The sequence below is a fragment of the Poeciliopsis prolifica genome, unplaced genomic scaffold (genome assembly GCF_027474105.1).
Source record: "Poeciliopsis prolifica strain line A6 unplaced genomic scaffold, Auburn_PproV2 SCAFFOLD037, whole genome shotgun sequence".
Lineage (NCBI taxonomy): Eukaryota > Metazoa > Chordata > Actinopteri > Cyprinodontiformes > Poeciliidae > Poeciliopsis > Poeciliopsis prolifica.
Window position 1 is genome coordinate 1,714,992 of NW_026562412.1, and position 15,461 is coordinate 1,730,452.

Below are 15,461 nucleotides of genomic sequence, written 5' to 3' on the forward strand. Positions count from 1 at the left end.
TTCCAATCATCAGCACCGCAGCGCCCCCTACCTCGGGAAGGAAGATCGCTCCCTCTCCAAGTATTCTCCCAGAGCTTTCTGGATCTTTCCCAGCAGGTCGGCCAGTCGCTCCAGTGACCTCTGGACTCCCTGGATGTTCAGGACGTCCATCACCAGCGGAGACTTGGTCACTTTCTTCATGAGGGCCAGGAACTCTGTGCTGATGCTGCAGGACAGAAACGGTTCTGCTTCAGTTTTTACGGCCTCTGGCTCCTTTTGCATCATTTTCAATCAGATTCTGCTCCACCTCTGGAATCTCTGCGTTTCTACAGGCAGCAGATGCTTGATGTCAGCGCTGCCGGTGAAGATGCCTTCCAGATAAACCCAGCGCCTCTGGACGTCGATCCAAACGTCAAACAGAGCCATGATGCGGTTCAGCTTGTCCTCCCAGCTCAGAGCATCTTCCTCAAACACCTGAAGCAAAAGAGGAGGTGTTGGAAAACTTTAAATATCTTCTAACATCTGCAGCGCCTGAGGTTGAGAAGAAGAGATGTTAGCCGCTGTTACCTTGTAGTAAGGAGACAGCTTCATGGCCGACACGCTGTTGATGTGCTCCTTGACTTTGTTGAACAGATCATCCCAGCCTCGGATCAGGCGGCACTTGTTCTGGTAGTTCACCAGGTCCAGTTCATACGAGTTCCACACCTCACGAATCTGATGGGACCAGAGACCCAGTTAGACCCAAGAGAGAGAACCGAGAGTCCAGGAAGAAGGACAGATGGGAGGATGGAGGGAGGGATTGATGGATGTACAGACTGGAAGAACTGACGTATGTAAAACACGGACAGAAGAATGTTCATCTGATGGACGGTTAGACAAGTGAACTGTTGGATGGATGGAGAGACATGATGATGGACAGACAGACGAATGAAAGGATAAACAGGCCAACGAATGGACGGATGAATAGTTAGATAAACAAGAGGACAGATCATCAGAAGTACTAACTGGTCGTTAAATCCGTGTCTTGTCCAGACGTCTCACCTGCTTCAGGAACTCCTCCAGGGCCATTTCTCCCTGAGCCACCAGCAGGACGTCCTTCACCACCATCTCGTTCTTCTGCAGATCCACGTCCCAGATCTGCCCCAGCGTCAGCTCCGAAAGCACCCAGTTCACATGCAGCCGCTTCATCAGCTGCTTCCAGTGGCGATCCTTCAGCGCCTCTGACTTCAGCTCGATCACCAACATGTTGACCTGGAAAAGGGAAGAACAGGAAGTGAGCTCTGCTTCCTTTCAGTATTACGGCTGAAAGTCCCGTTTCCTGACCTTCAAGTATCCCTTCAGTAGCCTCTGGACAAACTCGTAAGACGCATACTGCCTCAGTCGGGCCTGGAAGTTCTTCAGCTGGTTCAGGAGAGCATCCAGACTCTGGCGAAGCTGCAGCAGCAACAACAACTTTAGTCTCTACAGAACCCAACAGTAAACACCACAGAGTTTTTATCCATTTACCTTGCGAGGCTGCACAGAAACCCACGGCTGCTCCTTCATCTGGTCGATCTGCTCCCACACCTTCGACAGCTCAGACCATACCTCCTTCAGGTCATGCAGCTCCTCCAGTGCCACCTTAAAATGAGAGGTAGAAGTAGGTAAAATAAGCTCCTGACCATTATTTTTTAATCAATCAACACTCGAGGCGTCACCTGCACTCTCTCCTCACTGCCGCTGAGCAATCCGGTATCGGTGAGCTCCAGAGCCTCTTTGGCACGAGCGCACTTCTCCCTCTCCACCTTCAGGCGGCCGAAGTTGCCTTCATAGATGGTCAGAGACTGAAGAGCTTCTTCAGGACGTAGATTCCCCTACAAGAAAAAGAAAGTCAGGCGCTAAAGTATCTGAAAGAATCTGGTGGTTTTGATGTGGAGACGTTGGTCTTACTGCAACAGGTTTGGTCTTCTCCCAGTCGTTCAGGAGGTCCGTGGTGCGGTTCTCCACGGCTTTGTCCTCCTGGACTATCTTCATCTGAAGGTTGGCCACCTGCTGCTGGATAGCTGTGTCTTTGCGCTTCATGATGTCACTGAACGCACCCCATTCACCTTCGATGTTGTCGATGTAGAGCCAAGATGGAGGGAACTGGAAGCGCTGCTTCTCCAGGAGTCGCTGTCCGTTTCGGAACATCTGCAGCAATAAAAGCTAGTAAGGAAAGCGCAGACACCAGAGCCAGAGGACGTCGAGTCTACAGACTTACCTCCACGTTCTTCTCAAACTGCTTGATCTTACGTTTCAGGGTCTGGACATACGTGATGAAGTTGACAGCATCCGAGGTACTTGCCGTGTCCACAGAATGCTGCTCAAGATCTTGACGAGACTGGGAAGGAAATCAACAAACAATGATGACAAATTAATATATTAAGAGATGGACAAAGAAATTATTCAAATCCCATTCTGATTTTAAGGTCAAAGCTCACCTTGGAGATCTGGGAATGGAAATCCTGCATGTTCTGGCCGAGCATCTGACCGAACTTGCTGAGCACTTCTTTGTGCCAGGAGTCGTATTTTAAGTTGACCTTAGACTGAACCTGTTGGTGGGGGTCAGAAAACGAAGTGCTTAAAAACGCCACAACAGGAAGGGAATAAACCCAGAGAAGCTGCCGGCGTCGTTACCTTGCCATAGTCAATGATCACTGGTCCAAAATCTTTTCGAGTCTCTGCGTTGTCGAAGGTTCCACGCGCTTTACGGATCTGGACCAGGAGGGCCTGCCACTTGGTTAGGTCTTCACCCAGACGGTTGTAGATGTTTTCAGCCTGCATGTCCCAGAGGCACTGGTACTGCAGCCACACCTGGGCAGGAAACACAACGGGAGGATAACTCAGTTAATCAGTTAAAAATGCATCCAGCTGCTCATTTAAAGTGACTCCTACCTTTACGTACTGCTCCACTTCTCCAACTATGTCCTCCACCGCGTTGTAGGCTTCCTCCAAGGCTGCAGGACCATCTGGCATCCTGGTGAGGGCGTTGCGGTAGAACTTCTCCTCCTCTGAGAGCTCGTAGTGGACCCCCACCTGATGCAGGAGAGCAGACTGGTTCAGGTAACAGCAGCAGCAGAACCAGTAGATGTTTTAGGAGACGATCCCTGCCTGGTATCTTTGGCTCTGAATCCTGGGCAGGGAAAGGATGATGGTCTTCCAGGCAAACATCTCCTGGTAGAGCTTGTAGCGGCAGTCTTCGATCGGTGGATTCAGATAGATCACCTGGTTGGTGATCCTCAGCTCATGGACAATATTCTAAAAATTAAAAAAAGTGCGGCGTTCAGGTGCGTTCAGATATTAATATTTTTAAATTAAGAGGTGAAGTGAGTTACCTTTATTTTGGGATCTCCTCCAGGTTTATGTCCGGCCTGAGGCGCCTCTGTGTCCATGTCCACGTCAGCTTTGTCCTCCACCTGTCCACGGAGCACCTGGGTCCAGGCCTTCAGACCGGCCTGGAGTCGCACGCCAAGGATGCGCTCAATCTGAGAGAAATCAGCGTTTATGAGCACAAAGAGTAAAACAGCAAGCAGAAGTACTTATTTACATTTTACTACAACCATAAAGTTCAGCAGGTTATGACAAAAGTTGGTCATCATCAGTCCAACCAGGAAGCTGAAGAAAAGTTTATAATATTCTGAAATGATCGATGCTCCCCTGATGCTACACTGAGATTGACCAGATCTCCGCTGAAGGTAATTGGCTGCAGTGGTTTTATTTAAAAGCATTGTTGAACTCTGTTTCCAGTGTGAAGGGAGACTGAATACTTTTGGAAGCCATTTGGTTCATTCTGACTTGCATACCTCAATGTCCAGCTTGTTGACCCAGATGGGCAGGTTGGAGTAAGAGTGCAGGTTGAGGTCATCCACAGCTTTCTGAACCCGGTTCAGGATGTCGGAGAACGTCCTGTGGTCGAACATGCAGGTCTCCAGAGAGCGGACCTCCAGATCGATCTTCTCTTCAATCAGCAGGAGGTCATCAACCTGGAAGTAAGACCAACAGGCACACAGCTCAGCATAATGAATTAAATCATTTAAAAGCCAGACTTTATGTGGCAGATGGCTGACATGGTGGCATCCTGACCTTTTCCTGGAAGTTGAAGACGGTCTCAGCCAGTCTCTGGACGTACGGATCCAGCTTGTAGGACTCCCAGACCAGCGTGATGCCCTCAGTGATGAGGGCCTGCACCTCCTTCTTCAAGCCGGCCACCAGCAGGGAGATGGAGGACCGCTCCTCCACCTTCTCACAGGTGCGCTCGTAGGTGCGCACGCTCTCGATCAAAGAGATGGCGAAGGGATAGAGCTGGTTGGCCTGGTGGGCCTTGTTGACGATGGCCAGAGGAACCCGGAAGCTGAGCCACTTCAGGTTGCGGACCTCCTTGGATAAGGTGATGATCTCTGGGAGGAAGTTGACTTTAAGCTTCAGCATGTTTCCGGTCCTTCCACGAGCTCGAGTGCTCTCTATGGTGAAGATCCGTCCAGACACGCCCAGGTTACGCTGCTGCACCTGAAACACAAAGGAAGCACATATCAGATCTTTTAATAGAAAAACTGCATAAAGTGGTCCTTAATGGTAGCATCTATATGTTTTAACATTTTTGTGCAAGTTTGTTTAGTTCTGAAAAGCCTGCCACAGTAAGAAATAAATCAATTTATTGAAATCCACCATTTTTGTTCACCAAAGTACTAAATTTTGCTCATTTACCCTCTCAGACCAATGATGAATATTTGCAAAGACTTTATAATTAATTTTATTTCTCATTTCATTTGTTTTTATTTTAATTTGTTTAGTTCATTGGATATTTAAAATGACTCCCAGTTCATTAGAAATTTAGGTTTTATTGGTCTTTATCAGAATGTACTTGCATTATTATGACAATGTTGTAATATTGGTTGAAGATGGAGTACATTTTCAATCCCTCTAGTGACTTAATTAAAAAAAGAAAAACACACTCTAGTGACAAACACTGAAGCTGTGACAGGAGGAACTCGGCTTGTCACAAAAACAAATTCTACTTGACAATAAATTTTCCCAGAAATCCTTGCAATAAATATTGTGTTTTGATACCAAGCTGGTAACATTGTTTTTCCTGTTTCTGACTTGAGCTCCACTTGACTCTCTCCGATCCACTTGGCCCTTTTTTCAGTTACACTTTATAAAAACTAATATTTTTGAAAAGTGGTTAAAATATTCTCTACCTTGCGAGCCCAGTCATCAAATATCTCCTGGGTGTTGAGCTTGGCCCTGAAGCTATCTCCATCCTGCTTCAGCTTCAGCCCCTCCACGTGGTTCTCCCAGCCTTTTCCCAGAACGTCCTCCACCCTCTTCATGTACGCCGTCAGCTGCCGATCGATCTGCTTGGCCCAGATGATGGAGCCGGACACCGGCGGCAGGTCGCGGACGTGGCTCATCTTGCAAGCCTGGCTCTGGGGGTACTGGACCTTGAACTTGTCGTGCAGTGACTCGATGTCGTCCTTCACGCGCTGGATGAGCTGCGTCTGGTACTCCCGGATGGCGCCGCGGATGTGGGGGCGCACGAAGAGCGCGTTGAAGCGGGAGAAGATGCGGAACATCTCGTTGGCGTTCTTGGCGGTTCCCAGCTGGTCGCGCAGGCGGGCGGTGATGCGGGTCTCCACGCGGTCGATGCGCTCGTCGTAGCGCTTCATGGCCGCCTCCCAGGCCTCCATCCCTTCTTTGGACACGTCCAGGCCGTCGACCTCTTTGACGTTCTCATACGCCAGGTTGACTTCTTCGATGGCGTTTGCATCAGCTGCATCAAAGAGGACTCCAGCTACTTTCATGTCTTCAGGCTCCACAGTTTCTCCTGGAGCGTGCTGCTGCACCGCAGAAACCTGCAAACAACAAAACGTCACAAGGATTTAAATCAGATTAATAAATCCAATCAGTAATATACATATAACTTAAAGTAAGTTATAAGTATATTCACCTTATTAACTGAAGGATGAAAGTGAAATCAATCATTAATATAGCAATAATTGAACCAGGAGGTCAAAAAACAATTAATATAGTAATAATTTATGGGTGAACATCAAAATAGGATCATTATCATAGTAATAATTGCTCACCTGTGGACGCAGCACCCGGACGATGACGGCCCTCAGCTGCTCATGCTGCCTCCTGAAGCGCCTCATGTGGTCCAGTCTAGACTGGAGCTTCCTGTGGGCGGGGCTCAGGCGCCACACCATCTTCAGGTTCTCCTCCCTCTTTCTTTTCACAATGTCCCTCAGAAGCACCTGCAACTTCTCGTACTCATCCTCCCAGGTCTGGAACACCTCAAAGCAAGCCACCATCACCTGTGCAGGGAAAACAGAAGGCTCAAAACTAATTCAACAGAAAAGAGGCTGAATGGAGACGCAACGCCACCAACCTTCTCAAACTCCTCGTAAGAAACATGCATGAGCTTCCTGGTTCCCAAAACTTTGAGGAGCTGGGAGCTCAGGTCCCTGGAGATGGCCTCCACCAGACGCAGCGCTCTCTGGATGGGGTACTTGGTGTTCCTGATCTTTTTCAGGTGAGTGAAGATGGCGATGAGAGCCTGGCGGATCTTATCCAGCTCTGAGGCAGAGAGCAGGTCGTTGAGAGGGAAGTCTTTCATCAGGGGATTGTAGTCGTTCACAGTTTCCACTGCCTGCTTCAGACCTGCAGGACAAAAACAAATTTTTAGGGGTGCAGTTGACAGTTATTTTATAAACTCATTATTCTGACAATCTGAGGGAAAAAAGTGGCAACATAATGTAGAAGAGTCATTTAACTGTGCAAGGCTTTTTAGATAAAAGATTATAAGTACATTAAAGGTGCAAATAAGCAGACAGTTTATTTTTTAAAAGAAAAACTTTTTTTATAGTTTTGAATCAACTACTGTCTGATTGAATTATTTTGAGTCTATATGCTTCGGTTAACGATTAATCCATTACTAAATCAGTTAATGATTATTTCAATAATCAGTCAGACTGTTTCAGTTTTAAACCGTAGACAGAAAATGAAACAGTGTTGCTGTGGAAGCAGTTTTTCCTCACCAGTGTCTGTATCGAAGCTGACGGTGGCATGGAAACGTTTTCCGTGTTTGAGGATGTCCAGAGTCAGCAGAACCTCGGGGCTTTCCCTCTTCTCCTGGATCCGGTTCAGAGCTCGCTCCAGGTTCAGCCAGAAGCTGATCTCCTGCAGGGCCGTGCCCGAGGCTGGGTCCCGGTCCAACTTCGTCACCTGGCAGGGGGAGTTAAAGAGGAGTCAGAAAAAAACGTCTTCAAAATAAGTCAGAATTCTTGGAGGCTTTTCTCACTTTCTGGATTTCTCGAATCCAACGGTTCACTCCAGACTGCAGCTGATTCAGGAAGGTGGGATCTTCCACTTTATCTCCAAAGTCGGTGACCTTTGGCTTCTCCCCTCGCTCGTAGCACTGCTTGGCAACGTTTGCAATGGTGGCGTGGATGAGCAGGCTGATCTCAGGAATCTCAATGTTCTGCTGCAGGTGGAGAAGACCCATCTCCAGCTCTGCAATCTTTTTCTCCACAGAGGGAGCCATCTTATCCCCGTCTCTACAGGCCACCGCAGAGAACATCGTAAGATAATGTTCACCACCCATTGTCTCCTCTCAAGAACAAAGGAAATTATTGTTTCGTCACCTGTCGGCTTTGCCAGACTCCCGTATGTAGGACTTGAAGAAAGGAGCGACAGCATTGCTGATGAAAGAGTGAAGAGTCTCGTAGGGAGAATCCTCGCTGAGGGTCAGCACCCGAACCTGAGTGGATATGGGCTTGTCTGCATCAATGACACCCGTCCTCTTGATCAGAGCCAAGCTGGAAAAGACGGGATGAGATCCATTTGTGTCCAACCAAACCTGAACCAAAGCTGTGCAACATCGAGGAAAATGTAATCACCTGTTAGACTTGATGCCGTAGTGGATGTCGATGCTGATGTTGTAGCTGATGCACTCTTTCTCCTCTTCGCCTTCATCTCCAACATCCTCTGTGAGAAGAACAAAAACAAATCCAACAAACTGGATGAGAGGAGACTTTTATATTTACTGCAATAACAATTAAAATAGATGTTTAAAAAAAATCTAAAAATTAGGGTTGGGACTTTAATGAGTTCATTTCAATTAATTTCATAGATTTTGTACAGCAGAAATTTTTTACACACTTGAGGAGTTTTTTAAATACATAAACAGCTTCAGATGTAATCTATAACACCAGTTCAAATGGTATAAATACTTAATTATTCATGTTGTTCTACTTAAATGGTGCAAACAAGAAAATGGTTGTCCCATTTAAACACATTATAATATGAAATAAGTCAAAAGATAACATAAATCTATGCTCAAACATCATGACTGGACAGGAGGTTCACAGTGTGGCAGGTCATGTGTGATCTCAAGAAATAAAAACAGCTGTAATAAAAATTAAAAAACAACATGCAGCTGAGAAGATGATCGTCTCGCCTGCAGCTGACTGAAAATAATGTTTCCATTGACAAAGCAGGTTCACATGACAGAAGCCCAAAGATACAACATTCAGTTGGAACAAATGATTTATTCATTAAGTTGTATAATCTTTCATCTTGAGTTCATTTTTGAAGAAAGCTCAACTCCAAGTAAATGTCCTGATGATGAGATGCGGGTTCAACACATCAGGCCACAGACATCAACCAGATGAAGCCTGGAGAGCAACGCGCTCCACCCACCACAACCCGTTCACAGGTGGAGAAGGAAACTCCATCAGTCACTGAGCCTGATGGAGGCTCAATGACTGAACATTCGATTAAAGACCCAAATTACTAACGTTTCTTTCTGAGAATATTCGGTTAAACGTACCTTTCAGGGCGCTTCTCTCCACCAGGACGGTGTGAATCTGGGGGTCGGACAGAAATTTTTTCATCTGCTCCACGGAGCTCTTCTCCTCCAGGGCGGTTTCCAGAGAGGCCGGGGCCTCGCCGCCATCTTCCAGCAGCAACGGCACCAGCTTCCGAATGTGTTTCTGCAGCACCGAGGTGTCCGCCACCGTTTGAACGGCCGACACCTCCATGGTGCCGCCGCCCTCCTCCGTCCCCCCGCCGTCGGACATTCCGTGGAGAGGTGGACGGTGACCAGAAGGTGTATGAAGGCGAACAAAGAACCAAGGCTACCGGCTGTGATACAGGCTGACAACCCGCTGTCAAATCACCGCAGTTAGGACTGGCTTCATTTATAGGCGCAAAGGATGCTGGTACTTGTCGTTCTGCGGGCGGGAGAATCACCGCGGTGTGCGGTTAGAATACTACATTACCCATAATTATATTCCAGTCTTTTTGTCTCTCCAAATGGCCGCTAGAGGGAAGGAGGGAGTAGTCGCCGATGAGACAGCATTTTCTACGATTATATCAAATCAATGTTTTTTCTGTCCATATTTTAGTGCCATCATTGCCTTTTGGTGATATTTAATCAGTTCCAGACATCAGCGCACATTTTTATAATCTGATTTAATAAAAGAAAATGAGATTTTGTTCTTTTCTTTTACATTTCTTATCAATAAAACCACTAATGAGTGAATACTACAAAAAAAAAAAAAATCAATAGCCTATCTCCAGACAGGGGGTCTGCAACCTTAACAGTTATCTTAAATCCACAGAGTGTTACACGATCATTTAAAAAGGAACAACTTATACATGTATTTTTTTTTATAATTATCTACAAAGGAAATGTTTAAGAAAAACATGAACAGAATCCTTTGAGCTGAGCATAAGGGCATAAATAAGACACAGAGGAACAAAATAAGATTAATTTGTTATATTTAATAAATATTGAATATGTATTAAACTAAAAGTTTCAAGGAAAACTAAAACTTACATAAGCTTTGAAGCCACCCAACAAAAATATCACAAAGAAAAGCTGGTAAACAATTTCCCTGAGTCAGAAATAAATATGTACAAGTTTTCCAACCTTTTTATGAAGCTTTTTACTCAAATGTAACTGCCTGATTAGTTTAAAATTACTTTTCATGAGAAATATGGCTTTAAGATTATTGGCCTATCAATAATAGGTCAATAATTGGTAGGATACAGCTTTAGCCCTGAAGATAAATGTCATTTACGAAATACAGATAGAAAAAGTAAGAAAAATAGAGCACTAGCAATACATTTAAACTCCAAATCCTAAAAGTTCAGAGGTCACTGTTTCCAGCTGAGGTTGATCAACTACATGAAAAAGTTTCCTTTGGCACTTTTCCAGGTGCTCAGTCATCTTCGGGAAATTTGAATTTAGCATACACAATGAGCATAACGACGGACATGACGACACACAGGGAGCCAACCACGATGTATGCGATTCCCAGGAAGTCATTCTTTCCTCCCATCCAAGATACGTTGCTGAGCACCACCTTCTTCCTGCCGTTGAACGAATGAACAGGATAGTCTGAGGGAAATATGTTTAGGATATGCACCAAGTTTAGACTTCACAGCTAGTCTTCAGGGATCTTAATGAGAAAACGAGAAAAGTATAGATGAATCGCTTAAATGGCCTACAGTTGTGAAGGCCATTTAAGAACCTTTTATTGTTTTATTGGAGGAGTTTTTATCAGTCATAACCATTAAAATTAACAGAAATATACACATTTATGAGTTTCACTTATGAACTGAGTAATGAGATAAAATAATCCCCCAATAAAACCAAGTGAGCTGCACCTCAAATGTTTCGGTATTTTGACCTCAACCTGTTACATGAAACTTACTTTTTAGAGTCAATGACACAATGTGAGGAAACAAACAGGAGACAAAGCAACGAGTCTGAGTGATGTTGCTTTAACCCTTTAAACCCCACACCATAAGATGACTGACAGAAAATTCAAGAACTCATGTCTCACATATGATACGTTAGGCATTATAAAAGAACCTTTTGACAGGTAATGGAGTGAAACCCTCAGCAGCACTGATGAAATGTCGAAAAATTAGACTTTCATCTGCTTCACCTTACACAACCACTGACTCACCAATGTAAAATATTCCAGTTAGAGATTTATTTTTGCTTTTAAAATACTGGGTAAGGTGCCAGTTGGTTAGGTCTCTCAGATATTATTCCTCCTCTTTACGGGGCAAATCTTAAACTTAATCTTTATTTTAAGAACCAATCTGGAGCCGAACATTTTACCATCACTTCTTACATGTTGTGTGTCAGTAAAACTTTGTGCGTTCATCCCAGAGTTCACTGGCCTGGATGCGACGTTCCCTCTGTGGCAACTTTCAGCTGCCTTGTGCTTCACTTTTGTTTCCACATATTTCTTGAATTTGAAATAAGTATGACCAACATGAACTCCAAGCCCAAATGAAAACAAGAAACTTAAAAAAAATTGTTTTCTTTAAAATGCATTTAAAGCCACTCAGTCACCCAGAGACATGCATACCTGCACTGCATGACTTCCAGAGTTTAAGAAAAATAAACAAAATCTATGAGTGTTGCTTGAGTCCAGACCTTTAATCAAGATGACTCACAGCTAAAGTGGTTCAGCTTCTCAAAGCAGTCAGAAGGTCCTTTGCATGGCAGTAGTTATTTGCCTGGCTTGTTTGCCTGACTAAATATTTGCCTGATCCTCCTTCATCTCAGTAAACTCCTAAGTCGTTTAAGATAAAATTCATGTAACCAGTTAATGTTTAGGGTTAAGCATAAACTTCATAAAACCAACTTGTTTAACAGCAGGATAAAAAGGTAAAACCAATAATAATTCATTACATTTATAAAATATACCTCCTATGAGCCTCACCCCAGAATTCATAATGCATATTAAAGGATACTGTAGGCAATTGTCAGAGTGTAGTTTCCAGCTGGTAGACCATTTACATAGTCATCATGCGTGATTCGTCGATACAGTTTCCTAAAATCGGGAAGAGCAGCCCTTCTCATCCAGACCAGAAAGTCTTGATTGATGAAGCCGTTGTTGAACACATCTGTGGGATCCAGCTCATAAGCAGGTTTAGGCCAGTTTGTGGGCTTTGTGGTTCCTGAGAAAAAACACTGTTTAAGGCTAGCTCCAAAGAGAAACAGAGTTCATTTGATTAGTGGTACCATTGAAGGCGTTGATCAGGGGCTTGTCGCTGGGATTTCGGTATTTGACGTTGTAGTCAGTCCACCAAGCAATCCCTTTTCCATCCAGAGGCACAATCTTTTGAGTCCCGTTGACCGTATGACTCAGCGAAAAGGTGTCTTTTGAAAAAGGCAGAAAGAATTGAGGCAGTCAGAAAACGAGAGTATTTATTGCAGGGAATAGCGGCAACATCATGCATACCATTAAACATGCTGTTTGCCAGCGCTCCACAAGGCACGATTGGTATGTTGTTCCTATTATGAGTATATGGGTCACAGTCACTGGAGGGATTCTTTCAGAAGACACAAATAAATAACTGATCAGTTTGATGCCTGAAATCTGTTATTACTTGGTTTATGTTAAGCTCACTTTTACAAGATTAACTGAAACTATTGCTTATAAGAAAGTCATGAACACAAACATCGTTCTAATGCTGCTCGTCCACCGAGTACACTGGTTCGGGTCGGTACATTATTTTGTGAAAGTGGCCCATACTGACCCATATCTTCAGTATGTATGGTGAAGGCAGAGCAACTGGCATCACACAACACAATTACTGCTCAGTGGAAACAAGGCGTAAGAAAGATATATCCTGTTTATAATTTCCCACAAGCCAAGTAAGAGAGACATCGAACACTGAACATCTGAATGGTGAAACATGGTTAAGGTCATGCTCTGCTTCTTCAGGATGAACTATAAATGGCTGCAGTTTATGAGAAGATGGATTGAGCTAAATCCAGGACAATCCTGGAAGAAACCCTGTTAGAGGCCACAGAAGGCAGGACAACAGACCTAAACATACTGCCAGAGCTGCAAGGAAAATGTGACGTTTTGAGCAGGTATTCTCCTAAGCCCTTTGTGAATTCTTCTTTAAAAAGGTGTATCGTCTCACTTTGAAGTAATCTAGGTCTCCATACAGCTGATTATCGTCTTTGGATGCCCCGTACTTTCTTTGGTTCTGGAAGTAGTTGGTCAAGCCATAGTAAAAGAAGACAGGCCCCTGTGTGGCAAAGGAATATGCAAAAACAAAACAAACAATCTCAGATGACAAAAGTACAAAGCTTAAACTATCAGATCGAAAAGCAGGGTGTGTGTCTAACCTTGAACAGATATGGGATGGAGAACGTCAAGTTGCACATACATTTTTCTGTACTTGTTCTGCACTTATAGCAGGGATGATTAGAGTCATCACCAGTGTAGTCCAACTGTTAACACATTGTTTTATGGTTACAACACAAATTGTTGCTAATCTATAGTGTCAGAAAGTGAAGTGGGTCACAATTTTAATACTGAAACCTAAAGACTCTGTCTTGTTTGTTTCTTCTGACATTTGACTCTTCATTCTCAGTCTGGTAAAAACAATCGTTGCATTAAACATTCCCATCTTACTTCCTGCAACTGGATGTCCCGTGAAGCGATGAAGAGAGCAACTCCAACACCAATGAAAGCCGCCCCAATGAGGACAAACATTGGAATAACGATGCCTGCAGAGAGAATGGGCTGCCATGCTGGAAGCCGCTGCTGGGTGAAGGCAGTGTTGTCAGGCCGGTTGGACAACTCTTCCTGCTCCTCCTTCACCATTGCCGTGATTCTGTTGGATTGTTCCGTATCTCAGAAAATATGTTTCTGACTTATTGTTGAAGACATACTTTTATTTAAGCAGCTATAGAATATCTTTGGGAGTGAAAAAACATCAGGAACTCCAAGTTTACGTAATTTAGAAGGATAAATTATTTAGCACTCAACTTCCTGTTTACACTCACTGTACTATTTGCTGGCTGTTTAATTTTAATCAATTGCTGACCCATCTATCACACTAAAATCCCACATATTTGACTGTTACACACCAGTAATTCAGCGCTGAGCAACATACAGGTCATTAATGAGCATTAAATAGGCCACTTAATACATTTCTCAGTCCCAATAATTCACTTTATAAAATAAAATGAACCCTTGAGTCGGAATATATATCCATTAACTAGGGATTCTTACCAGCAGTCGGCTCCAAAATGAAGAAATGAAGAAGTGAAAATACTCTTGTACCTTTTCCTGGGTTGAAGGAACGATGTATCCGCTCACCTTTACCTGTCCTCCTTCCCTTTCTTCTTCCTGCTCCGCCTTTGCATAGACTGAAAAGACATAGAAACCAAACAGTAATGTGTCCGCCATATTGTGAGTGGCTTCTTCTTGAAAACCAGTAGGATTGTATGAAGAAAGTGTATTTTCCAAATAAATGAATAGAAATATTCCTTCTTGTATCACAATGGGGAGAACCACGTGTACCAGCAGCAAGTTAAAGGTAAATGGAAGCATAGAGACTCAAACTAAGGTAAAAGAAACAAAAATAAAAATAACATTTAAAACAGAAAAATAAGAGAAGACACAATACCGAAAATTAAATAACATGCAGTCATTAAAAATAACATCCTTAAATCCCAAAAAATTTGCATCTGAATATGATTTAAATAAATGGATGAGATGTGCATAAATATGCACAGAAAGCAGCAACAAACTATTTAAAATATTTAAAGTAAATGAATAAAAAGTTGTGCAAGCAACAACAGGGATGTCAACACTTGTTGAGTTTGTTGGGATCAGTGATAAAGCCTATAGCTGCTTGGAGCAGCTAGATGCACTTTTTTGGGGGGGGGAAAGAGCAATAAATGTTCTGTATTGTACTTTTATTTTTACAAGTAGTAACTTTATTATAAAGTAACGCTATTTTTCTTGAGTAAAGTATCTGGGTCATCTGACTAATGGGAGCAAATAGTTTTAACCAAAATTACAGCAGACAAACACACACACCTACAGTTTATGTTAAAGTAAGATCTCTTTGCTATTCTAGTGCTATTTTCTGTCTGCAGAGCCTTGTTTAAGGGATTAAGAAGAGACAGTTAACAATTATTGGAAGTACTTTACTCTGTTTGAATTTACTTACTGTATTAATTTCACATTATATTTAATATATATAAATATATTTGGAAAAGTGTTTCTTTTGTCTGAGCTTATTTTGTAAATATCTTATTAACATTTATGTAGTTTTTGACAGTTTTGTCAGTATGAAGATATTATTTCAAAATATTAAATCAGATATTTTGATAGGCAGCTGTTTTACCAAATATGGTTTACTTGAGCAACAATATGCTGAAGCAGTGCTACTCTTATTTCAGGACAGTTTTTGGGTACCTCCAGTCACCCCGTTGGAACGGAACTAGCTTGTACAGTTTTGTACCAGTTTCTTCAAACATGCCCCTCACAATATGGCGACGACGTTGTAGCACAACTGGGGCGTCAAATCTTCTATCTCTATTCTTCCACATCGACGTCAGTTCCAGTGGCTCTTGAATCCGGTTTCTCAAATCGATGAAAAGGAACCTAAAATGCTAGATTCAGACC

General features: G+C 43.4%; 2 protein-coding genes across 2 annotated transcripts in view; both read right to left on the reverse strand.

Annotated features, from left to right (window-relative positions):
* The window catches only part of dync1h1 (dynein, cytoplasmic 1, heavy chain 1), a 38,754-nt gene extending 29,508 nt beyond the window's left edge, over positions 1-9,246 (reverse strand). Inside the window, exons 1-24 of the mRNA XM_055053130.1 lie at positions 8,828-9,246; positions 7,896-7,983; positions 7,641-7,814; positions 7,298-7,553; positions 7,035-7,221; positions 6,386-6,657; positions 6,084-6,311; positions 5,196-5,849; positions 4,081-4,503; positions 3,801-3,980; positions 3,333-3,482; positions 3,109-3,255; positions 2,893-3,033; positions 2,635-2,811; positions 2,439-2,549; positions 2,219-2,338; positions 1,909-2,148; positions 1,677-1,832; positions 1,486-1,599; positions 1,303-1,413; positions 1,021-1,230; positions 547-693; positions 287-453; positions 32-205 (exon numbers count right to left, since the gene is read on the reverse strand). Coding sequence (XP_054909105.1) covers positions 32-205; positions 287-453; positions 547-693; positions 1,021-1,230; positions 1,303-1,413; positions 1,486-1,599; positions 1,677-1,832; positions 1,909-2,148; positions 2,219-2,338; positions 2,439-2,549; positions 2,635-2,811; positions 2,893-3,033; positions 3,109-3,255; positions 3,333-3,482; positions 3,801-3,980; positions 4,081-4,503; positions 5,196-5,849; positions 6,084-6,311; positions 6,386-6,657; positions 7,035-7,221; positions 7,298-7,553; positions 7,641-7,814; positions 7,896-7,983; positions 8,828-9,077 — 4,877 coding nt within the window. The 5' untranslated portion in view covers positions 9,078-9,246. The remainder of the gene's footprint in view (positions 1-31; positions 206-286; positions 454-546; positions 694-1,020; positions 1,231-1,302; positions 1,414-1,485; positions 1,600-1,676; positions 1,833-1,908; positions 2,149-2,218; positions 2,339-2,438; positions 2,550-2,634; positions 2,812-2,892; positions 3,034-3,108; positions 3,256-3,332; positions 3,483-3,800; positions 3,981-4,080; positions 4,504-5,195; positions 5,850-6,083; positions 6,312-6,385; positions 6,658-7,034; positions 7,222-7,297; positions 7,554-7,640; positions 7,815-7,895; positions 7,984-8,827) is intronic.
* A 517-nt stretch (positions 9,247-9,763) lies between these two features.
* tmem30b (transmembrane protein 30B) lies at positions 9,764-15,431 on the reverse strand. The gene is made up of 9 exons (XM_055053260.1): positions 15,323-15,431; positions 14,058-14,194; positions 13,455-13,656; positions 13,166-13,270; positions 12,958-13,065; positions 12,267-12,357; positions 12,047-12,184; positions 11,776-11,982; positions 9,764-10,402 (listed from the first exon to the last, which is right to left on the reverse strand). Exons 3-9 carry the CDS (start codon positions 13,644-13,646, stop codon positions 10,224-10,226), a joined length of 1,020 nt encoding a protein of 339 aa, XP_054909235.1. The 5' UTR covers positions 13,647-13,656; positions 14,058-14,194; positions 15,323-15,431; the 3' UTR covers positions 9,764-10,223.
* Positions 15,432-15,461: the final 30 nt, after the last annotated feature.